This window comes from Rattus norvegicus, chromosome 20 (assembly GCF_021556685.1).
Source record: "Rattus norvegicus strain SHRSP/BbbUtx chromosome 20, alternate assembly SHRSP_T2T, whole genome shotgun sequence".
In the NCBI taxonomy this organism is placed as follows: domain Eukaryota; kingdom Metazoa; phylum Chordata; class Mammalia; order Rodentia; family Muridae; genus Rattus; species Rattus norvegicus.
The window spans coordinates 14402473-14426371 of record NC_141553.1 but is presented as its reverse complement, the minus strand read 5'-3'; the positions used below and the strand labels follow the sequence as shown (position 1 = coordinate 14426371).

At 51.5% G+C, this 23899-nt stretch overlaps 2 protein-coding genes and 1 long non-coding RNA gene across 8 annotated transcripts in view; 2 read left to right on the top strand and 1 right to left on the bottom strand.

Moving 5' to 3' along the window:
- Positions 1–8833, top strand: part of Gnaz (G protein subunit alpha z) — a 50824-nt gene extending 41991 nt beyond the window's left edge. For 2 of the 3 annotated variants that reach the window (XM_087596968.1, XM_087596969.1), the window contains one exon: positions 6875–8833. In XM_087596968.1, coding sequence (XP_087453094.1) covers positions 6875–7219 — 345 coding nt within the window. In that variant the 3' untranslated portion in view covers positions 7220–8833. The remainder of the gene's footprint in view (positions 1–6874) is intronic. The other variant, NM_013189.2, reaches the window with a different exon arrangement.
- Rsph14 (radial spoke head 14 homolog) overlaps positions 1–23899 on the bottom strand; it is a 75901-nt gene that overhangs the window by 51138 nt on the left and 864 nt on the right. Inside the window, exons 1-4 of one of the 3 annotated variants that reach the window (NM_001127557.2) lie at positions 23056–23304; positions 22047–22149; positions 16981–17099; positions 14113–15370 (exon numbers count right to left, since the gene is read on the bottom strand). In NM_001127557.2, coding sequence (NP_001121029.1) covers positions 15327–15370; positions 16981–17099; positions 22047–22149; positions 23056–23254 — 465 coding nt within the window. In that variant the 5' untranslated portion in view covers positions 23255–23304 and the 3' untranslated portion in view covers positions 14113–15326. Of the gene's footprint in view, positions 1–14112; positions 15371–16980; positions 17100–22046; positions 22150–23055; positions 23305–23899 lie in introns of those variants that run through there. The other 2 variants (NM_001401509.1, XM_087597901.1) reach the window with 2 other exon arrangements.
- Positions 10319–14063, top strand: LOC147998584 (uncharacterized). Of its 2 annotated transcripts, XR_015645728.1 has the most exons (4): positions 10319–10416; positions 10649–10744; positions 11735–11802; positions 13103–14063. It is a non-coding gene; the product is annotated as an uncharacterized LOC147998584 (long non-coding RNA). The 2 variants fall into 2 exon arrangements; XR_015645727.1 differs by lacking the exons at positions 10319–10416; positions 10649–10744 and having other exon boundaries at positions 11613–11802.

Genomic DNA, 23899 nt, shown 5'->3' with positions numbered 1-23899 from the left:
CCACACAGGAGACAGAGGAATCGACCACGAGCTCCCAAACTCAGGGGTTTATATAGGGGAGGTTGGGGCATTCGCGCAGTTACACATGATTGGTCAATTCAAATGGTGCACAGTTACTTTCGGCATGAAATTACATCAGCAAGGTGTACGTGCTCTCTAGCAGCTCGGCAGCGCGGGTAGGGTGGCTTATCTCACTCAGGGGGATGACACACTTCTGGGGAGTGGAGGAAGGGGAGGGGGTGGCTACGGATGGTCAGTGTCCTTGGGGCTGATAGCAGGTCCGGCAGGTCCTATCCCTAACACCTTCTCAGGCACGTCCTAACTTCTTGAAATTTTAATTCTTCAATAACCCCCTCAAACCGCACCACCTTCCGGGGACCAAATGTCCAGACACCTGAGGCTGCAGGAACCATTTCGCATCCAAACCACTAGACAGGATATGTGGCTAGGTTGCCCACGACGGTTGACGCCGAGGGCAGGAGGCCTGCAGTCCAGACCGAGGGGGAGTTACTGAGATGTGGTAGGGCCGGGTAGAATCACGTGGGACTGAAAGACACCTCTGAAGATTACGGGCTCGAGGCTCGAGGTGTGGGGTGGGGTTCCCAGGAAAGAGAAGACACCGAGTACACGTGTTGGGTGGGCACGCGTGTCGGGTGGGAACACGCTGCAGCCAGAATGGCTAGGATAGGAGCCTCGCAGAGGGGTCTGGAGGTGTAAGATCAGGCTCCCGAAGCACGTGCGTCTTGTTAGGGGAGGACTTGAGTCATGGGACTGAGTACACACTTGTGGAGTCCCCAGATCTGCACAGGCCGCTTTTAGTACCAGGGAGGGAAAGAAAATCCCTCAGGAGCAAATGTTAATGCCCGACGCTGACAGGGATCACTGAACCAGCTTCCTTTTTCTGCTCAGTCCCCTGGATGGCTCTGTAAGACGTTACTGTGACAGGCACCCGGGGTCAGAGCGTCGTGGCCAGGTGCGATGAGGACATGACCCGGCCCCTGGAGTTCTGTGCTGCTGACCTTGGCTCTACATTAAAGCAGCATGTTCCAGGTCTGGCTAAAAGGCCTCTGTACCATCTTCCCCTTTCATAAGGAGGCCATGCTGGTCTAAGCCTCCTCCCACACGGGTCCTCTTCTAGTTCTTGTCAGCACTGTCTCCTTTCTACCTGGGATCCTGTGTCACCACACAGAACCGGCTTCTGCCTCTAACTCGTTGACCCTGGGGATATAGGTTTGGGCAAGGATCTTACACCTCTAAGCCTCCACCCGACCCCATGCCTCCCCACCCCACCCCCGCTGTTGGCTGGAATCCCAGCTGCTAACAGTTACCTGAGCCTGGGTCCAGGGGCTAAACTTCAGCCTCAGTCACTCTGTTTTGGGGGTACAGTTACATGTGCTATCTTAGACGTGGGTAAATGTTCCTGGTAATTGGCAGAAGAGGATTTTTGCCCCTCCTCATAGTTGCCATTTCATCCTGCCTATCCTTCCCACCACCTAGAAGGTACCTCCCAGTGTTTGGAGAGCAAGGGGCAGGGCGGGGAAGGAGTCCATGGTGAGGAACTGCTGCTGCCAGAGCTGGGGTTTCCAGATCAGTTATACCCAGGGTTCACATCGGTACCAACAGAGGACAGAAACCTCGGCCTTGCCTGCCTTTGATTTGAGGCCTCCAACTGGGCAAGACTTTAAGCTTTGGCCCTGGGCCTTGTGGGTGGATCAGGGAGACAAGATGGGTCCGGGTATCACCTTCCCTAGCTCCTTAGCTCACCCCACAGCCAGCAGCAGCCAGATTCCACGGCGCAGAAGGGGAGGCCTCACCTGGCCTCGAAACGTGGTAAAGTTCCTACTTAATAATAACAATCATGCATTCCACAGGATCGGATGCGTAAACATGGCTTCCCGAGGCTACTGTGACCCTAAATTATGTGAACTAGCGGCACCTGCTGCAGGAGTGTGTGCACAAACTGGGGGAAGGGTGGGGAAGGGATTAGACCGGACCAGTGTCTAAAGGACTATCAGGACTATCTACACGCTGGTGTAGTTAGAAGCCAAAGGAATCTGGCGTGTCCTGGGTCCCCAAGAAGGGTTGTTGGGACTCCTGATGGGGAGAACATCCCCAGGAAGAAAAGACCTATACTGCAACCACTCTCCGGGTAGGCGTGATTGACTGATGGCTTCTAAGGCAGAGATTCACTGCATGGGTGTGGGTCCTGGAGGAGAAGCCATGGGTCATTCCCAAGCAGCTAGCTACTTCGTTACTTCACTCAGGGACCGCCAGAGGAGAAGCCGCACCTTAGGTCAGGGGGGTCAAACTAGCTTTGCTGTTCTTTCAGGTGAGGCCTTATTCAATGGGTGGTTTGGGGTTTGAAGCCTTTTATTCTTCATTAAACAGAGTCTGGCCTAGGTAGTCCAGGCTGGTCTCAAACCGGCCATCCTGCCTTTCAAGGACTGGAGCATCTTTCCGGTTCTAAGAGGAAACCTGAATTCCAGGTACCTGACGTAAGCCATGGCTGCTCATCCTATGAACGTCATGGCGTTGACGGTAAAGCTATTCTTCCGTACAGAAGGGAGGAGGGGGTCACTGCAAGCCCAGCATTGGGGCCTGGGTGGTGAGGTGTCTGGCCGTGTACCAGGTAGAGACCTAAGGCCTCTGATGTAGGTGAAAGACTTGGGTCCCACGTGACCACCGGGCTATGTGTGTACACACACTTGGATGGTGAAAAAGAGAATTCTCATCTTTGGGAGCGGCTGGGCTCAACCTGCTGGCATAGACGAGGGCTGTGAGGCACAGGCACAGCAACCTCTTGCCCCAAGTGACAAGCAAGAGACAGGGTGGTGTTCTGAGTGGTAGGGCTGGCCCATGTGGGGACAGTGGAATCCAAGTGAGTTATGGGGACGTTTAGAACTTAGAGGCAGGAGACCAAATACCCATCACAAAGGTCCAGACACTGTCCTGAGCAGCTTGGTCAGGACATAGAGAGACCGCAGAAAGGGGATTTTTTAAAACGGGTCCAGAGCTTGAATGCTTAACTAGGGACACCTGCCTTTGTGTGTCACTAGGTGTGCAGAAAGGAAACCAAATGGCCAACCCAACACAAGCTCACCCTGACTGCCGGCCGCCTCAGAGAATCACTCCAGGATTCAGTCCTGGTTTGACTACCATAGGTGCTGGCACCTAGAAGCTTTTCGGGGGGCACTGAATACCCCCCCAAATTCTCAGGTCAACATGTTTGAAGCTCCTTAGGAATATACCATAAACTCCCCCACCCCCCGGTGTAAGAAATCCAAGCGCAGGCAAGCACCTGGGGTGGGGGCAGCTACGCGGCATTGGATATATACCGAGCCGTCTAAACATTTCAGAAATGTCCGAGGAAAGGCTGGAACCCACCCTGGGGGGCTGTTACCTAGCCTCACTGTGGCTGACATGTTAGGAATCACTGCCCCCCCCCGCTCCCCTCCCCCGCCAAGCAGCAAACTTCCCACATTGCCCGGGCTTCTGTGGGAATCATCTGCTCTGTGTTATTTTTATAAATGAATGTTCGGATGAACCCCGGGTTCCTAGAAGATATTATTCTCACAGTGAGGGGACCCTTTGGCTAGCCTAGTGGTTAGTCCCTGGCTGGCCTCCTGGCAACTGCTGACCGCAGCATTTCCACCATGGTGGTACCATGAGGGTACTGTGCACATGAGGCTCCAAGAGTGTCACTCCAACTACGAGTCTGGGCCCAAGCACAGGAGGCTCAGTGTGGGCCAAGTCAGGAGACAAGGCAGGGCTCCCACCATCACCTCTGAGATTGCTCTTTTGGGGCCAAGCGCAAGACCCCTCCCTGGCCACCAGATCCTTTGGTCAGCCTCACTGGGGCAAGGTCCAGATTGTGATTGCCTGTGGTGCTTTGTCCCGCCTCAGCCACAGAGCCACAGACTGTCTCCAGACAGATTCAGGCAGGACAATAGTACCCACCTCTCGTGCTGGGTCCTCGAATTGAGAGGCCACGTGAGGGAAGCTACTCTGGCCATGCTGTGCCTTCTAACCAACCCTTGATTGGCTCCCAGGGCAGGTGTGCGTATCCACTTTACTGGGCTTCAGTGCTCACAGGGGGGATAACACGCCCAGCGTCAGGAATCCCTCTGGAGGACAGAAGGAAGTGACTAACTCTGGGACTGCCTTCACTCCAAAGCCCCAAGTCCCCATGAGCCAACAAGCCAAATGCACAGCCAGTGCCACAGCAGGCTTTTCTGAATCCTACTGGACGGGTCCCAGGGGATGGGACCATGGGGACAAATGTTATTTGAGGCACGTCACCTCCCAGGAGACTGCTAAGTGATGACCAGTGTGATTCTGCAGTCCTCCAGACCACAGAGAAGGTCCTCGGGAAACCTGAGCTTGAAACTATGGCAGAGCCTGGGATAATAAAGGAAGGTCCCGGGCTTCCCAGCTACCTGCTCCCACCACTTGTGCTGTCTGCCACCCTGTGAGCTAGATGCCTGGCTTCCATGATCGCCTGAGTCAGCAATGCAAAGACTTAGTCATGCAGGGTCCCCAGAGTGTGAGAGGCACCAGCGGGGAAGTGGTCCAGGCAGCTGGCGTGGAAGGGAGTCCATAGTGCACACAGACAGCTTAAGACAAGGAAGGGGGTGAGGCAGTCTCGGGGATGAGACAGTTACCACCAGTAGTAGGTAGTCCTTAAGCCTTACCTGCTACTACCCTTAGAGGTCTCTGCAGCTGAACTCCTCCCATCAGCACTGTCCTAAGAGGACTGACTCTCGGCCGGCAACCGCGCTGTTACAGCACCTTTAGAAAGCCATGCCCTTCCTCTAAGCTGGGCTGGTCTGGGCCCAAGAACCCCCTCTGCCATCTTCACAAGGGACCTCTTGGAGCTAAGGGAACCAGCACCCCTACCCTGTGCTTCCTTATCCCCTTTACGGGCCAGGGGAGCCCCCCCTCCCGCCGTCTCCCCCTAGACAGATTCCAGGGTCCCTGCCAAGGTTCGAAGCTCTTGAGACCTCCATCTAGCACGAGAGACATGGCCCATGCACTCAGGACATACCCCCGCAAGCCTGCTCAATGAATTGAGGAATATATGCTAATGGGCATATCTGATACAGAATCTGGAGTCAGAAGCAAAAGCCCCAATTATGACATCATTTCTACGAGAAGTGACAGCTCCGTTCCCACGGTCGTCTTTACACCGCAGTTTCCAGGAATCCGTTGGAGCTGATCACCCTCCCCCGGGGAACGTGACATCCCTAGACCCCCACCCACCGATCTCACTTGGGGAACATCACACCCAGGTCTGGTTCCACTGCAAAGGGGGGGGGGCAGTTCCCCTCATGGACTGCAGAGCTCGGGACCCTCCTTCCTGTTTCTCAGCGGAAAGGCCAATTTACACCGTGCCAGCCAAGGCCTCACTTTCCAGAGGCTTTACCATTCTTTATTGATTGTATCAACTCTAAACACTGGATGTGCAAAACATAGCATTCCGGGTAGCCAGGTCTCGTGATAATAACAGGTACCTCTGCCCGCCCTCCCCCCACCCCCAGCATCTGCTTCCACCTCCAGCAGAGACACGGCCAAAGCCTGTGCCTCAGAGAACACAGAGTCTGGAGCTTCCAGACCACTCCTTTGCACAGGTGCTACAAGCCCACAGCTCCCGTGAAGGACCCGGAACACATTTCCTACCTCTCCACGCCTCAGTTTCTCCGGAAGGAGACGGGAAGGCATGAGGTTTGCACAGGCAGAAGCATTCGCTCTCAGCCATCATCTGTCACGGTATCTGTTGGTGGCACTTCTAATGCCTGTGTCCAGCTTGTCAGTGCCAGCTTTACTCAATGGCCAGTATCTCGGTTAGTGACGATATAAAACTGGTCTCGGGCACATCCAGGAACTTGGCTTCTTCGCTTTATCTCAAAGTGCTGGGCAGCCCCCACAGCAGTGATCGCAGGTATGGATATCTACTTGTTTCAGAAATTGGATTTGTCCTTTTCCTTGGGAGGCAGGTGTGCTCCTTAATACCCAATGTCACTACGCACATTACATGTCCTCAAAAAAGAAGAGAGGCAAGGAATGGAAGGGACCAGGGGTCGCACTCCATCACTGGGTCGCACCTCTTTCCTAGGATGTCACCCTCAGTCTTTATGTGCAAACCTGCCTGCCTGTTCAGCCACCATAGCCAGATGCCCACAGCATGTGAGCCCTTGAAGCCACCGGGCAGTGAGAAGCAGCTATTCCAGGCTGCAGAAACACAGGCTGCCCCTCTGCCACGCCGTGTGGCAGAATGAAGGTTTCAGAGGACCCCGTGAAACTTGGGGGGAATAGTTGAAGCTCACATTGAAGGAAAGAGGTGCCCAGGGGAGACGAGCTTCTAAGCGTGGGTGTGGACAGGGCCATGAGTAGCGCTGTTTGAAATACATCAGAGTGAGCGTAGAGGGTCCTGCATTCCCCAGGGTGCAAGCCAACTGGCCTGGGCACTGCCTCAGCCCTCATACCATATATTGAGGCCATTGAGTAGCATTGTCCAGAAGAAGGGTACAGAAGAGGCAAGAAACCCTTAGATACCCAGGGTGAAGTAGACTGTCAACTGATGGGGGGGGGGGGGATATGAGGAACGCTGATTTGACCTAAATGAGGGAGGATCCCTGTCAGGAGCAGGATGCTATCTTGGGGGCTAGCACTGGGTGGGCTGTTGCTACTATCCTGTCCTTTCCTCTCTCTCTCCCCTTCTCTCTGCCTCTCTCCCTCTCTCTCCCTCCTTCTCTCTCCCTTCTTCCTCAACCCTCCTCTCCACCCTCCGTCTCTTCCTCTCCCCCTCCTCCCTCCCTCCCTCCCTCCTTCTCTCTCTCTGAGACTAACAGCATCACATTCCTTCTCACAACCACAGAGCCGAATGGCGGAGAGCCTGCGTCTTTTTGACTCCATCTGCAACAACAACTGGTTCATCAACACCTCCCTCATCCTCTTCCTGAACAAGAAGGACCTCCTGTCGGAGAAGATTCGGCGTATCCCGCTCAGCGTCTGCTTCCCCGAGTACAAGGGTCAGAACACGTACGAGGAAGCCGCGGTCTACATCCAGCGTCAGTTCGAGGACCTAAACCGAAACAAGGAGACCAAGGAGATCTACTCGCACTTTACCTGTGCCACCGACACCAGTAACATCCAGTTTGTCTTCGACGCAGTGACAGATGTCATCATACAGAACAATCTCAAGTACATTGGCCTTTGCTGAGGAGCCGGGCGCAGCCTGCTTGCCTGCGGTGAAAACCCACGGGGTGTCACACCCCACACCTCATGCTGGAGAGGCCCGACCCAGGGGCAGGAAACGGGGGGAGTGGCTTGAAGAGTGTGTCCCCACCCCCAGCCTCTCTCGCCTCCTTGGCCCCACGTCTCTGCAAACATAAATATATTTGGATAGATTGCTAGGTAGGTAGACACACAGACACACGCACACGCACACGCACACGCGCACGCACGTCTGGAGACGGCAACGCTCTCCGGCGGTCAAGGTTTCCTGAAATTTTCAGAAGCTGCTGTCACAATTTCATTCTGAGGCCATCTTGCCCCCCCACCCCCCATCCACTCTGAGTCGGCCCCCGCTCTGCACGGGAGGGAGGGTCCACGTTTGACTGCCGAGGAGGGGCCGGCGGGGCTGGGGCCAGGGCCGGCCAGCTGTGCCCATTGCCTGGGAGAAGGCCAGCTCACCACCTGAGCTCTGGACTGGGGACCACCACTGACCAGGAGGGAGGGCCGGGGCAGGGACTGTACCTTCCCGTCTCAGCCACTCTGTGCCACATTTGTCCTGTACCTAGGACCAGAGGAAATAAGTGACTGTTCTCACCAGACCTCTGACTACCAGTGGCTTTTACAAAAACCTAAAAAGTGTGCAGCAAAAAACCTAACACAGGCTGAGGAGTGGCACTGTTTATTTCAAACTAGGCCAGCTGGGTTTCCAGCTCTTCTTCTACTGGTCTGATGTTTTATAAATGGAAACCTGGTTTTTCTTCTCTGGCACCCTTCTTTTTTTTTTTTTTTAATTTTTATTTTCGGCCAAATATTATGTCTCACGGAGGGGGAAAAAATACAGACAATTTCAGATGTGATCGGATATTCTTTTTTAAATGCGGGTTTTCGGAACACATTTCATTTCGGGCGTCCCCTTCTGTGTCTGGTTTGCTGAGTATAGAAGTTGTCACCTGGACGATTCTGCTCCTCGGCTCCAAAGAATCCTGGGGCAAGTGTCCCACACCAGCCTCATGGGACATATTATGTATATAAGCCTCTGCAATGTTCTCTTGTTCTTGGTGCCCTTTTCTGCTTTAAATAAAATGTGATGTATTTAAAGAAGGTTCTTTACCTAGGAGCGAATGAACAATAGCTAAATGTCCTGGTATTTAAAGTGTAAATTATCTATGGCTTTGCCAAAATGAAGGAAGGGGGGGAGGCGGGCAAGAGATGGCACTCCTCGGTCCCCACACACTCCACGCCTGACACGGGCTGGGAGCTGCTCAGACTCCTGTGAAGGCACAGCTAGACTTGTGGCCTGAAGGAGGCCCTGCTGGGACTGTGCACTCCGGCCCTTCTAGCCCCAGGGCCCACAGACGCTGGTCTTGAAAGAGCCTTGGCTGTGTATAAATGCAAAGCCCAGCTACCGAGGGAATGGCAACCACTGGATCCCTGGCCAAATCTCTCTCGACCCTTTGTTTGCTACCCGTGTGTCCGAGGTCAATGTGCAGACCCGCAGCCAAGGAGCTGGGATGTTTAACAGAGGGAGAAGAGCTGGGGAACCGTATAAAACATGAAGATTGTCTACTTTAAGAAATAAAATACCCTGAACGGAGCCAAACTCTGTCCCCGTGTGCTGTGTGTGGCTCGTGTATGGCTGAGCTCAGTGATGTCTAGAGGGCCGCTAGAGACGCCTTCCACGGTGAAGCCCCTCCCCTTCCCTCCCATGCCAACATTTATACACAGGTAAAGTCATTTGGGGTTGAACGTCAAGCAAGAATAAATGCGTACAAAACAGAAGAGGCCTGCCCGGCCCCTGTGTCCTCGGGTGATAAAAGGTTGCAGAAGATGGCAATGCTGGCCCCCTTCTGCTGTACCCAAGGCCCCGCCCAGCACTGGTCCAGTTTGTAACCTCAGGACTCCTTACTCCACAGATAATTCTCCCGTGGTGTGAGTCGGCAGATCCTAGACTGCCACCTATCTGGCTTTGGTGTTTAGAGACACTGGGGTGATTACATCAGTGTGCTGACAGAAGCCAAGGAGATAGGCCCGACAAGGGCCTCCTTCAGGTGCAGTCAGACACCTTACAATTACGAAAATAAAACGTGTCTCTGCCGATGGCCCACGGTGGCCACCTTACAGTCTAGGAAGTTGAGGAAGGGGTCTAAGATCGAGGTCAGGAATCAAGCAATGAGGGATTCCCTCAAGTCAGGAAAACGCACTGTTCTTCCTGAGGGACCCAGGAGTAGGGTGCCTGGATCCCCACCCTTTGCACTGCACCAGAACGGGGCAGGAACCCAGAAAGAGCACGGGATGACCCTGAAATCACTCTCTCCAAGAACAACTCCAGACATCCCTGCAGAGCAGCAGACATCCACACAAAAGCAGAGACCCACACCTGGGTCTCTGGTCCACTTTCCGCCCTCCCACCCACGTGGGAGTATCTCTCACGTGTTCGCATGTCACCGAATGGCAAGAGCCCGAGGGGGCGGGGCTTTTCCTTAAGGAGATAAACGTTCAGCTGTAAGTCATTGAGACTTATTCTGTGCTTTTAATACAACTGTGAGGGAGAAGAGCAACTGCACTGTGCGCATCTTTAACCTAAAAATACACAGCTGACAGGAAAAGATTCTGCCTCCCTTTGTGTGCGCAGGGACCAGAGGAGACCTGACCCGGGATCCCCGTGGGCACCTTTTCTCATGATCCCTCCCTGCCCCTGCATTAGTTCCTTGTCCTGTCGCTGCGATGAAAATAGCTGACAAAGGCAGTTTAAGAAAGGAAGGGTTTTGTTTTGGCTCACAGTCTGATGTCGCAGGTCATCATGCCGAGGAAGCCACAGAGGCAAGAGCATCGCGTTAGGTAGGACATGGATGTCGGTGCTCGCTTGTTCCCCTTCGGAACCCCCGCGTGTGACTTGGTGCTGCCCAGAGTCAAGGTGGGTTGTCATCCAATTTACCTAAGCTTTCTCAGGCTTGTTCAGTGGCTAGGCTAACCCATACAGACCCTCAGTGAGCATGCTCAGACCATACCGACCCTCACTGAGCATGCCCAGACCATACAGACCCTCAGTGAGCATGCTCAGAACCTTATCTCCTAAGAGATCCTCGATTCTGTCAAGTTCACAGTCGAGAACAACCGTCATCTCCTCCCTGGACGCCAGTTCTGGGTACCATGCTGAGCTCACTCCCTGGACGCCCGTTCTGGGTACCATGCTGAGCTCACTCCCTGTCCACTGTAGCTCACCCGTGGCAGTCTTCCTTCCTTCCCTCCTGCTTTCTGTCCTCACAGCCCTCAATATGTCCATCCCTCAAGATCAAGCTTAAATCCATCTCAGCCTATCTAGACGTTCTACCCCTCCCTAACTCACCTCCCTAACTCACACCCACTCCCAGGGCAGAATAGGCGAATTCCACTAATTCGAGTCCGTATGATATAGCAGGTTTGCACTGATTCATCCGCAAGGTACCGCCTGACCCATCTCCTTCCCTCAAGGACATAGGCTAACCTAAGAGGCCCAAGAGAGGCGTACGAGGTAAAACACCCGTAGCCAGTTTTAGCAGGGAAACTGATAACAGGCCTTCCAAAGGGAATTAAGTGAGATGCTGGTGACAAGAACATCTGGAGGGGCTAGCCCACGCACTGCTGGTACAATCTAGCCTCCCTCCCAAGACACACCGCTGTCAGGGATCACCACCTTCCTCAGTGGCTTGAATGGTCACCGATGCAGGTGCATCCTCGATGGTTACAGTGATGCTGGCTGCCCTCAACATCTATGCCCCGCAGCATACTCCTAAGAAGCTATGACCGTTGAATCTGCTTTACAAAAGGGGAGACAAAAGGTCGTGGGAAGATGGCTTGGTTGATAAGGTGCTTGCTGCTCAAGCCTGAGGATCAGGGTTCGGTTCCCAGCACTGACGTGAACGAAAAGCTGGGCATTGTGGTGTGGGTTTGTAAGCCCAGTACGGGAGAGGTGGAAACAAGCAAATCCATGGTGCTTACTGGCCAGTCAGCCTTTCTACATTCCAGTAAAATACCCTGCCCCCCACCCAAAAAAACACACAAACAAACACAAGATGGGCAACCCCCAAGGACTAACACTCAAGGTTATCTGTTGCCTACAACCACACACGCCTTTGTACACACACTCCAAAACTGGCAGAGACCCTAATAGGGACAAGCGGCATGGCAAATGACTTGGCTAGTCTACAGCAAGAAAGGATTGTGTGTAGTCTGTCTAGGCCCTAGATAATACTAGACATCCAGGACAAATGGGTACAGAGTGTGCCTGGCTGGCACAGGGACAAATGTCATGGGGAGTGGGGGCACAGCAGCACTACAACATGAGGATAAACAGCCTCCAGAGGCTGAGTGGCACCCTGAGGGACTCGTCTCACCAACAGAGACTTAACAAGGACGGGGGTAGTTCCCACACCAGCTGCCAGCCAGCACAGTCTTGAGCGCGCCCCCAGAGGACCCAGTCCCTGTGGTAATTCCGTTGGTAATAGGCTATTTTGAACACCAGGAGATACTATGCAAACCTAATGGAAAGAGCTGTGATTAAACCTGCTTCGCCCAAGAGAAATGGTGAGGGTGAGTTCTGGGACCCTGGTCAGTCCTGACAGGGCTGGACGGGAAAAGGCTCTATCCCACTGGAGGTACTGGGGGAGAGTGGAGGAAAGGGGGTATCCAGAAACTATGGTAGCAGGGGAATAACTAGATTCCTTGTTGTCAGACATTATTCCTAAAGGTCAGGGACAGGAGCAACTTGGACTGTCAGGCTAAGGATGGGTGCTGTTTTAAAAACAAAATCCCTGCCGTTCAGTTTGGCCAATGAAGAGTCAGGGGCCAGATTCTGGGGTGAAAGCCTGCTAGCTCAGAGAGGCAGAGAAAGCACCCAGCTGACCAGGCTTCTCCACCAAAGTCACAGAAGGAGAAAGCCCTTTCTCCTTCTCCATGCTGTCTTAAATACCCTTCAACTCCAAAGAAGTTCCTTTCTCTTTCCTGGGTTTACTTACTTTCACTCCCGGTCAACCGGTGGTCAACCGGTGGTCAACCAGCTGCTTGCTCTGCCTCTTGACCTGCCGTTGGCTTTATTTAGCTCTTGTTTACAGAAAGCTCTCAGATGAAAGATGTGGGCTAGGGTTGAGCCACACCACTGCCTGTTTACAGTAAACAGAAAGCTCTTGGGTTAAAGGTGTGTTCCCTGGGCTGAGCCACTCCAGGAGGATTTTCCAGTTCACAGTCTTGGGATCAGCAATGTGGTTAAATATCCTGCAATCAGCATAGGTGTAGTGTCAGATGTGAGAGTAGGGTTCCTGCCTGGGGCTGAGGTGTCCGTTGAAGGAAAACTTTCTCCATCAGTCCGTCACTTCAGAGAATGGGCAGATCCTACAGGTCCATCCCCCTGTGAAAACAGCTACCCAGATCCCACTCAAGTCCAGGCAGTTATGACTCCAGGGCAGTTCCCGGCAGCATCTCAACCTGGCCAGGTTCAAAACCCCATGCAAACATGTCCTTGTGGTGCATGCTACCCCCACTGAGATCTAGGCACGCTGCAAAGCTGGGGAATGGTTTCCACAGGTGGAGGCTCTCCTCCATTGCTGGCTGTTTGTGATTACTTCTGGTTAGTCAGGGCCTGACCCAAGTCCAGGCATCCCACATGAGGGCCAGAGACAGTAAGTTATACTATCACCACGATATCTGGGCCAGAGTCTGAGAGCCCGGCACAGCCGGAGGGAGTTACCCAGATACCCAGCCAATGCCTGACACAGAAGAGGATCCTGGGTGGGCACTCAAGGCCATTAGTTTCTAGGGAGCGTGGGCTGGCAGCCCCTTTGTGGCATTTGCGTGGCATTTACCTATTCTATTTTGGTTTCTCCTCTCATAACAGGGCAAACCCCTTAGGACATGAGAGAGGCACGAGCCCTAGTCCTGGTGCGCCCCCTGCTGGTTATTCTGGGAACAAGTCAGACCTTGGTAGCTGCAAGGACTCAGAAGGAAAGACCTTCTACAGGTACATCCAACCTGCCAAACAATATTAGCTACCCACAAGGTACTCTGGAGGCACTGGCGATGCCATGGGAGAGGCAGGCACCCAGGGTGCCCTAGTTTGAAAACAAAACAAACGAAAAAACTTCTAAATGCTGCCAATGACTGGAAACCCCATAATATATGCTGCAAGTTAGCAATTCAGACTTCCGGCAATGAGCAACTGCCCAAAGTCACGTTGAAGAAGAAATCCATGCCCCACCCAGACTCCAGCTAGGACACTGTGTGAGGTACAGCCAGACCACCGAACCCAAAAGCCACAGCACCAGAGTGATCCCAAGATTGACCTCCCCGGGCATCAACCACACTGCCTCCCTTCCTCTGCCAAACCCCTCATGCCAATCTCTCCACCAGGTTTCCCTGGCCTGCCTTCTGGAGACCTCACCCATGGTGATCAGCACCCATCAAGGCAAATGGCTCATACCAGGGTCTCCAGAAAGGCTTGTGTTGGTTGAGCTTGTCAGCACAGTAGACTCCCCTACACGCCTGGTGTTGTTTGGGTTCTACAGGAAGGTGGGGAGCATCAGAACCCAGGACACCCCAAGCTTTCTGAACCTTGGTGGTATTGATTGGCGAGGTCTAGAAGGAAGACAGGCAAAGCTCCATTGGGGGTCAGACCTTCGCCAGCTGAACAGGAGAAGTAAAGTTGCCTGTTTCCTAGGAGATTCGGCAGAATGTCTTCCAGAGCTTAGGATAAGTGGGAATATATTCTCTGCTATAGCAGTCCCTACCTTCTGGGGAAAACACAAAGGAAAGATTGGTGAGACCAACTTCCAAGTGAAAATAAAGAGAAGCTTACCGACCTCAGTCACTTTTCCTATTGTTGTGATAAAATACTCTTGGTAAAAGCCGTTTCAGGGTGGAAAGGTTTATTTGGTCACAGACCCTAGAGTAGCCCGTTACAGGGAAGGCACGGCAGAAGGAGCTTGTGGCAATTACCACATTCATGCTCACACTCCATTCAAGAGCGGAGAGTAGACAATACATGTGTCCAGATCAAAATGTTTTCCCAGCCCAGCAGCCCAGGGCTTGATGCCACACACAGTGTCTTCCGGCCCCAAATATCATACCCAAGATAGTCCCTGACACGCATACCCAGAGCAGATCTTCTAGGTGATTCTAGAACTCATCGAGTTGGCCATTGAGTAGAAAAGGAACTCGTCGGCAAAGTGGAGCCCAGCTCCCCAAAGGCACTGGACAGAGAGGCGCCTGAGGTAATACCAAACAGAGAGATGTTCGTTCTCACTGGTTGTGCCCGTGGGCAACACCGTACAACAGTGCTCTTCCAAACCATACCATTGGGTTAGCTGACAGGATGGCACTGGCTGGGGCAGGGCAGGCTGGGAAGCAGTTCTGATACCTTGCAAAGGTGAAGCAAGCTTGCATCTGAGGAGTGGTGGCTTGAATATGCTTGACCCGTGGGAAATAGCGCCATTAGGAGGTGTGGCCTTGTTGGGGTGGGTGTGGCCTTGTTGGAGGAAGTGAGTCAGTGTGGGGGGTGGGCTTTGAGGTCCTATGCTCAAGCTCCGCCCAGTGCGGAAGAGATCCCCCTCCTGGCTGCCTGCGGAAGACATTTTCCTGTGGCCTTCAGATCAAGGTACAGAACTCTCAGTTCCTCCTGCTTGGATGCTGCCATGCTCTTGCCATGATGATAATGGACTGAATCTCCAAAACTGTAAGCCAGCCCCAATTAAATTTTGTCCTTTATAAGAGTTGCCTTGGTCATGGTGTCTCTTCACAGCAAAAAGTCCTAACTGAGACGTGTTACCAGCATCCCCTTCACTAGCAGACTCTGGGGGCATCCCTCTTGTGTACCAGACAAGTCTGTTCAGATATGTCCACTACTCATTCCCTATGCAGCCCGGAAGTGGGAACAGCCAACATGGAAACATGTCATAGTACATTCAAATGGCAAAGGAATAGGGTGAGAGTACAAGACCCCTCGATACAATGTGGGTACATCTCAAAAGTATAACATCAGGGCCAGTGAGATGGGTCTGCAGGTAAAAGCACTTGCCACACAGTCCTGGTTCCTAAATTCTATCCCTCGAATCTACATTTTTTTTTTAAAAAGTGGGTGCAGTAGCAGGCATCTGTAATCCAAGCATTCCTAAGGCAAAATGGAAGGGAGGGGATCAGAATCACCCATAAGTCCATGGGCCAGCTAGCTTGGAGTATGCAGGACAGCAGCAGGAACAAACCGGATCTTACCTCAGCAAGGTAGAAGGCAAGAATCAACTCCCCAGAGTTCAAAAGTTCTGCCTGCCACACATAAGTCCACATACACACACACACACACACACACACACACACACACACCACCACCACCACCACCACCACCACCACCACCACCACCACCACCACCACCATCATCAACTGTGGTGCTTTGTGGAGTCATATAACAATATAACACAAATATAGGGTTGGGGATTTAGCTCAGTGGTAGAGCGCTTGCCTAGCAAGCGCAAGGCCCTGGGTTCGGTCCCCAGCTCCGGAAAAAAAAAAAAAAGAACAAAAAAAGAACACAAATATAATAATAATTTTTAAACAGATAATATTACTTCTTGGGGTATTTTTAAGCCACCCAGGGACACATGCAGGAAGACCCACTTAACACGGATTAAAAATATGCAAAACAACATTCTACATTTTTATATACTGTGTATATGTGGTAAAGATCTATGTACATGCTGTAGGGTTATAGTCACCAAATTGTTAGTGTATCAGGGGAGACTAGGAGGAAGGGTACTGTGTGAAAAGAGACCCAGAGGGCACTTGGATTGTATGCCTTAAGTGGGCATATATAATCAGATGTCCCTCAGCAGCAGAATAGACTAATGCTCACTTCATGCCAGTCTGAACATTCAAAAGTAACTTTTGATTCCTAAATGAAACACTAAAGGAAAGCATGTAAAACCTTTGAGATAGGATAGACTGGGTATTCCCATTTTCAGAAAGCTTTAGAGTCATAGACCAAAACTGGGAATGTACACTCTGTGGTGGAGTTATGGGTCAGCACATGGGAAAGCCTGGGTTCAATACCAGTATCCACCCCCCCCTCCAAAAGTACCAAACAACCCAGCACGTGGCCTCAGAAGGGGTCACCCTGAGGAAGAGGAGCCCGGACTGGGGCCTGTGGAAAGGCTTGGAGTCTCAGGAACAGGCAACAGGGCTTCTTCTTTGTGTTTGCTGATTAGAAGTTAACCAAATAGTGACGTATTTGCACTTTTAGAGGTGGATGGTGGGATAGAACCCAGGGTCTTTATCCTATTTCTGAGCTACACTTCCAACTTTGTAAAACACATCAGCACTTGGGAGGCAGAGGCAGGAGGATCTCTGAGTTCACGGCCAGCCTGGTCTACAGGGTGAGTTCTGAGACAGCCAGGTCTACACAGGGAAACCCTGTCTCAGGGAACCCTCCTTCCCCTCACCCTGCCCTGAAAAAAAATTTGCCATATCTTAACAAAAAGGTAACTTTGTTGCTGCTGCTGCTACTGCTGCTGCTACAGATTTGAAAGGAAGTCTATTCTGATGCCCAATCCTCCTCAGTGCTCAGCCTCTGGAGTAGCTGGGGGTATAGCTTGTACCCAAGTCCCACTCCAAGGTCATTTAAAAAAAAAAGTACTAAAGACTGTAACCTATGACCTAGCACAAACTGACCAGAAGGGGAAGATGCAGAAAATCATCTGCAAGATCCCATGCATGATGATGCAACCCTACCTTCAGGCAGCTGTGCCAGGTGCTTGTATGCCTGGTGTAAGTTCTCCCGGCAGAGGGTCTGGTGATCACTCAGCAGTCTTGACAGGGCTAGGATGATGTCGTGCTTTAAGAAGCCAACTCTAAAGAAGGGAGGGTGGGTTTAGACACAAGGAGACCATTTCAGTTTTCTTAAGATATATGTGATGTGTATGGGTGTTTTGCTTGCGTACACTCGTGTGTGTGTGTGTGTGTGTGTGTGTGTCACACCTACAGGTGGTGCCCAAAGAAGTCAGAAGAGAGCGTTGGACGCCCTGGAACTGGCGCCACCATAGGGGTGCTGAGAACCAAACCCAAGTCCTTTATTCTAACAGCCACAAGTATTCGTAACCACTGGGCCATCTCTCCAGACCCAGTTTCAATTATCTCATAGCGGAACACTATTCTATTGTATAAACACAGCACATTTTCATCATCCACTCTTGGTTTATGGGAGTGTAGGTCGTTTCTGTTTCCCGGCCATTGTGAAAAAAAGCAAAGAACACGAGTGGTCAGTTATCCCTAAAGTAGCATCCAGCGTTCTTTGGGCATGCGCCCAAGAGTATAGATGGATTGTGTGGTAGATCTATTCCTAGCCTTCCCGGGAACCGCCACATTGATTTCCATAGTGGCCGCACCCAGTCTGCCCTCCTGCCGGCAGTGAATAAGTGTTTCTCTTCCCTTACATCCACACTAACGTTCCTCAACATTTTTTTATTTTCTCATAGCCACCATGACGGGAGTAAGTTGAAATCTCAAGGTAATTTTAATATGCATTTCCCCAATAGCTGAGGATCTTTTAAGTGTTTTAAAATGCTTCTCGGCCATTTGTTATTATGGTTTTTTTTTTTTTTTTTTCCGGAGCTGGGGACCGAACCCAGGGCCTTGCGCTTCCTAGGCAAGCACTCTACCACTGAGCTAAATCCCCAACCCCGTTCTTCTCGGCCATTTGTATTTCATTCTTTGAGAACTCTCTGATTAGTTCCGGGCCCCATTTTTTAATCTGGGTCATCTTCTTGGGGTTTGGTTTTTTGAGTTCTCTGTGTAGTCTAGATATGACCTGTAGACTGCTTCTTCACTTGAATGGTGGTTTTCTTGGCAGTGTAGAAGCTTTGTAGCTTCATGAGGTCCCGTTTATTAATTATTGGTCTGAATGCCAATGAGTTCAAGTATATCCCCTTCTATCAGATTCAAGGTACCTGGTCTTTTTTTTTTTTTTTTCCTTTTTCTTTTTTTCAGAGCTGGGACCGAACCCAGGGCCTTGCGCTGGCTAGGCGAGCGCTCTACCACTGAGCTAAATCCCCAACCCTGTACCTGGTCTTTCATTGAAGCCCTTGAACCATTTGGAGTTGAGTTTTGTGCGGGATGAGAAATAAGTTTATAGTTCCATTCTTCCGCACATAGCTGTCTAGTTCGACTAGCAACATCAGCAGCAAATTGAAAATGATGTCTTTTCTCGGGGTGTATTGTAGGCTTTTGGGGGGGGGTGTCAAAAATCACGTGACTCTAAGAGCCTGTAATTAGTATGGGTTCTCAATTCTGTCCCATCGGCCAATGTGTCTCTTTTTATGCCCGTGCACATGCTGGTTTTATTACTATAGCTCTATAATAAAATCTCTGGAGAGGTTCAAACACGATCAGGTCAGTGGGCCCGCGGGGATCCGTACTATCTCAGGCAAAGGCCAGAGAGATCTGCCACATTTAGAAGCCCTGGCGGTCATAAAATGCAGAGCGCCGTGGAGTGGGAAGAGTCTCGGTTCTCCCACTTTTGAGCAGTGTCTCTGGATCCCTGTGGCCTTCGCTCTTTTCACCATTCTGAGCTTCAGACTCGCCCCGGGGAAAAGGGCACAAGGCAGTATATCCCCTTCTATCAGATTCTGTAACCCACCTTGCCTGCACCGTGGTGGGGCCGTGTTCACCACCTTTCTTCAGCTCTGGCCCCAGGGGAAACATTGCGCAGGCCCAGCAGGCCCAGCACCCGCAGGCCCCTCCCAGCTCTCTTCTCCCATCTGACTTCCAGGTTTGCTGGCACCCAGCTGCTTTCCCTCCAGACCCATGGCTGCCCTCTGGGCTTGTTGTAATAGCACCTAAGTTAATTAAATATTAGGTAAGCCGATTACAGAATGGATTGCGTTTATTTCCTCTTGAAACATCTTTGAATGCTTTGTAAGAACTCAAATGGGTCTCTTGAAAATGTGAGATGACTGTAAGATACTCTACGTAAGTTCGTTTGTTTGTTTGTCTTTTATATGCTATTTCAACAGTGGCTTTCTGATCCTGGTGTGCTTTCAAGGAATGCACTGCAAATCAAACCAGCCGTTAAAGCAGAAAAGGCAATAGAAGGATCTCTGAGTTCGAAGCCAGCCTGGTCTACAGAGCGAGTCCCAGGACAGCCAGGGCTACCCAGCGAAACGCTGTCTCAAAACAAAAACAAAAACAAAAACAAGCAAACAAAAATCTTATATACAAGGATTGGCAAATGGTCTTCTTGTTTGTGTTTTGAGTTAAAGGAGCAATCTAAAGGAACTATGTTGCTTCTTTAATTCTTTGATTGTGAACCATGTCTTTTAAGCAGACAACGGCATCCGGAATGGAATCTTATGAGGTGACACCTGTCAGGGTGGGTTCAGGAATAAAGGCCTGTCCGAAGCGCTGAGCTAAGCATGCAGCACAAAGGACACGCCCAGCACAAAGGACACGCCCAGCACAAAGGACACGCCCAGCACAAAGGACACGCCCAGCACAAAGGACACGCCCAGCACAAAGGACACGCCCAGCACAAAGGACACGCCCAGCACAAAGGACACGCCCAGCACAAAGGACACGCCCAGCCAGTCGTGGTGCTTTGACATTGGTCAGAGTGACACTGGTCAGAGCTTAATCTTGTTTGTTTGTTTGTTTGTTTGTTTGTTTGTTTGTTTTTCCGGAGCTGGGGACCGAACCCAGGGCCTTGTGCTTGCTAGGCAAGCACTCTACCACTGAGCTAAATCCCCAACCCCAGAGCTTAATCTTATGGGGTGATTTGTACTGTTCTGGGAAAAGGAAATCGCAGTAGGACACGCCCATGCAGAGATGCTGCGTTTCCTATGCCCCGCCCCCATAATCCACTCCACATCAGGCATGCTTTGAAAACATTCTGGTATGCTTCTCAGTCCCAATTCTCCGGGGACTATGACAGAAGGATCACTTGTACCCAGGAGTTCAGGGTTAGCCTGCACAGTGCAGCAAGATGGCGGGGAGAGGATGGGAAGGAGGAACAGTGGGAAGGATGGAGGCTGGGGAAAGAGCTCACTGGTAAAGCATGAAGGGATATTTAGGAAGAGGAAGGCAAGTGGAAAGGGAAGGGATAGGGAGAGAAGACTAGGTAACAGAAGCGGAGGGAATAAGAAAGCCCGAGATCACCTGCTTGGGAATGTCACAATGGAAAGGCAAAATCACCCAGACAGAAAAACTCAAGAGAGTGTCCAGCAAAGGAGCCAGAACTAGATTGCCAGGGTATGTAGCATGACACCCTTAGAGGGCCATCTTCGCCTCCTTGTCACTCCTGTGAGGTGAGGCGAGAGAGGCTCAACACGGGAGGTTCTGGGCAGTCACTTGGGGCTTGGTGAGCAACCGGCCATAGTAATGATTGTCACCCCTGAGGGCTGGAGATGTGGCTCAGTTCTAGAGTTGCTTAGCATATCATATACAAAGCCCTGAAGTTCAAGGCCTATCATCATTAAAAGGAAGGAGTTGGAGAGGGAAGGAAGGAGGGAGGGAGAAAGGAAGGGAGGGAGGGAGGATGGAGGAAACAAATGGAAAGAAAAGGGTGTGGCATCTACTCGGTGGGGGGTGGTACCACTGAACTTGGGAGTAGAATTTAGAACCAACAGCATTTGCTTAGGACCATTTTACCTTCTACTAGAGCGTACAGGGGAAAGGCAAAGTTTAGAATCCTACCCTGAGCCTGAGCACACACTTGTGGTGGGAGACACCTTTAAGATGTATTTTGACTTGGTTTCCTGGCAGGAAAGGCATGTCAAGTGGGACGGGCTCCTTCCTGGAATGTCAGGAGCTTATATCTCAGCAAATCCAGGAGGGAGAAACTGTCGTTGGCTGGAACCCCCGGGGCTTGGCCGTGACCCGTAAGAACCCATGCCGACAGCTCTGTGTATGACAGCTAGACCCCACGTCCAGAGGTTCCACAACCTCCCCAAACATTAGGGCTTCTTAAAGTCCAACCAAAACCCAGCCTTGGGAGCACAGGGGAATCAAGTGGCTTTCCAGTCTCCCAACTCCAGAATATAATGGTCTCCCTCTCCCTGAGGTTATCTTAGACCAGCAGTTCTCAACCTGTGGGTCGCAACCACCGGAAAACACGTTATTTCTGATGGTGCAGACACTGAAAAACATGTTCCTGATGGTAGGAATTCCCAACCATAAATTTACTTCTGTTGCCTCTTCGTAACTGTCGTTTTGCTACTGAGCCGGTGCCTCTGTTCCTAAGACCGCCGGAAATGTGGAGGAGAACTGCCGTTTTAGACCAATGAATGGGATCCAGAGATCTGGCTGGGCTGCAAAGCAGGAAAGGCTACCTCACCACCACCAGGACGGGGGCCTAACCACAACACTGACCTGCCTTCTTGAATTAAGGCTCAGGCTGACTCCCACTACACATGTCCCACCATAGCACCTGATCAATGTCCGGCGGAAGCAGGTAGAAGGAGGTCACTAGAGGATCAGCGAGAAGTCCGAAGCCAGGGGCTAACATAGAAATTAGCCTAGAACAGAACCTGGAGTACAGCTTGGAGGTAGGGTGCCTGCGTAGCATGCACGAAACCCTGGATTCAATCCCCGACATCAAGAGAAAGGTTTGGAAGAGGATCCCGTTCGGCCACCCCAGAGACAACCAAACTGCCCCACAGAGAGAAATTGTCACCCACAAATAGAGGCGCCACCAGAGACCAGTGCTCTCGGTAAAAGAGCCCTCGGGGTCACTCAAGGGCACCAACCCCGGGGTAGAATAGTATAATTCCTAACCCTGACTTTGGTTTTCATTAATAGTTGCCCACCTGCCTACGTTATGGGTGGCCATGATGTACAGCACCTCGGTGGTCTTTATCCGAACCAAGTTATCATCATCCTTCAACAGGGCCTTCAGGCTCTCCAGGCAGCCTGTGGAGACAGGAGCGCTTTTGAACATCTGCCGGACCGAAAGGAAACCAGCTAGAAGTCGACGCATGACCCAGTGTTGTTGGGGAACAGGACAAAGGTCTGTATTTTGGTTTTGCAGGAATCAAGTCAGTGGCACAGCCTTTGTTAGAAGGGACTCACACCCAGAGACAATCTCATTTAAGCCTCCTTATAATTCTTCCATCCCCGCCCCTGGTTTATTTTATTTATTTATTTATTTTTGAGACAATGTCTTACTATCTAGCCCTGGCCATTCTGGAACTCACTATATAGGCCAGGCTGCTGGCCTCAAACTCACAGAAATCCACCTGCCTCCACCTCCTGGGTAGTGGGGATAAAGGCAAGTGCCATTACGTCCAGCCTCCTGTGTGCCTCAGCCCCGCCCCCCCACCCCGGGAGCTGAGAACCAAACCCAGGGCCTTGCGCTTGCTAGGCAAGTGCTCTACCACTGAGCTAAATCCCCAACCCCAAGATTAGGTCTAGGTGTGTGTGTGCAAGTGAGCGCAGAGGATAGAAGCCTCAGGTTTCTGGAGCTGGTGTTGCAGACAGTTCTGTGCTCTCTGATGTCGGGGCTGAGGTCTGAGCTCAGGTCCTCTGGAAAAACAGCATGGACTGTTGATCACCGAGCCATCTCTCCAGACCCTCCTATTTAATGCATTGATTAGGCAACCTTAGACTCACGCCCCTCTCCTGAACTCTGACTTTTAGACCTGTAGATGGAGAATGTTCCCTCTCTTGGGGGTAGCCCTGCTCTTGAGGGCACTGCTGGCCTGAACCCCAGCTTAATAGATAGCAGCTCTGACTACTGATGCCATCCGATGTCTGAGCCACGCCGGCCCCTCCCTCCCTGCCACCCACATGTGATTACCCGTATCGTGATGCTCTCACCTATGTTGATGGCCTCGTAGACATACTCAGGGTCGTGCATGAGGTCACACAGAGCCATCACGGCTTTCTGCCTGGTCAGGAGATCCTCCGATTGTAGCTCCTCATTAAGCTTGCGCAAGGCCCGACAGCCGTAAGCGATGGCAGCTTTCGTGGGGTCAATGTCAGGAGGCATGTACATGGAGATCCGGGCATGAGCCATCTTTCCACGCCTGCCAACGGGCTTTGAAGATGAAACTTTATAGAAGCTGCTGATAAAGGTACAAAAGGAGAGATGGCTCAGTGGTTAGAGCACTGACTGCTCTTCCAGAGGTTGTGAGTTCAATTCCCAGCAACCACATGGTGGCTCACAACCATCTGTAATGAGATCTGATGCCCTCTTCTGGAGTGTCGGAAGACAGCATGTACTCACATACATAACAATAAATAAATCTTTAAAAAAAAAAAAAGTACAGGGGCTGGGGATTTAGCTCAGTGGTAGAGTGCTTACCTAGGAAGCGCAAGGCCCTGGGTTCGGTCCCCAGCTCCGAAAAAAAAGAACCAAAAAAAAAAAAAAAAGTACAAAAGGAAAAAAGAAAACACCTGCCTGCCATTATTAATATTACATGTTAGACGCTTATCTAACTCAGCCTCAAAACTGTCTGTGAAGACAGACTTTCATCCGGATTTTACTGAGGAGCAGACAGAGGCAGACCAGATTTCTCAAGGTCACAGTGCAAGGGTGGCCCAATGACAGAAGAAACTGCTCTGTAGACTTGGTAGACTGGTTCCTTAGTCACAGGCACCAAGACAGGGGATGGGTGGGAGGGGGAAAAATAGGCCAACCAAGTAAAAAGCAACAGGTTTT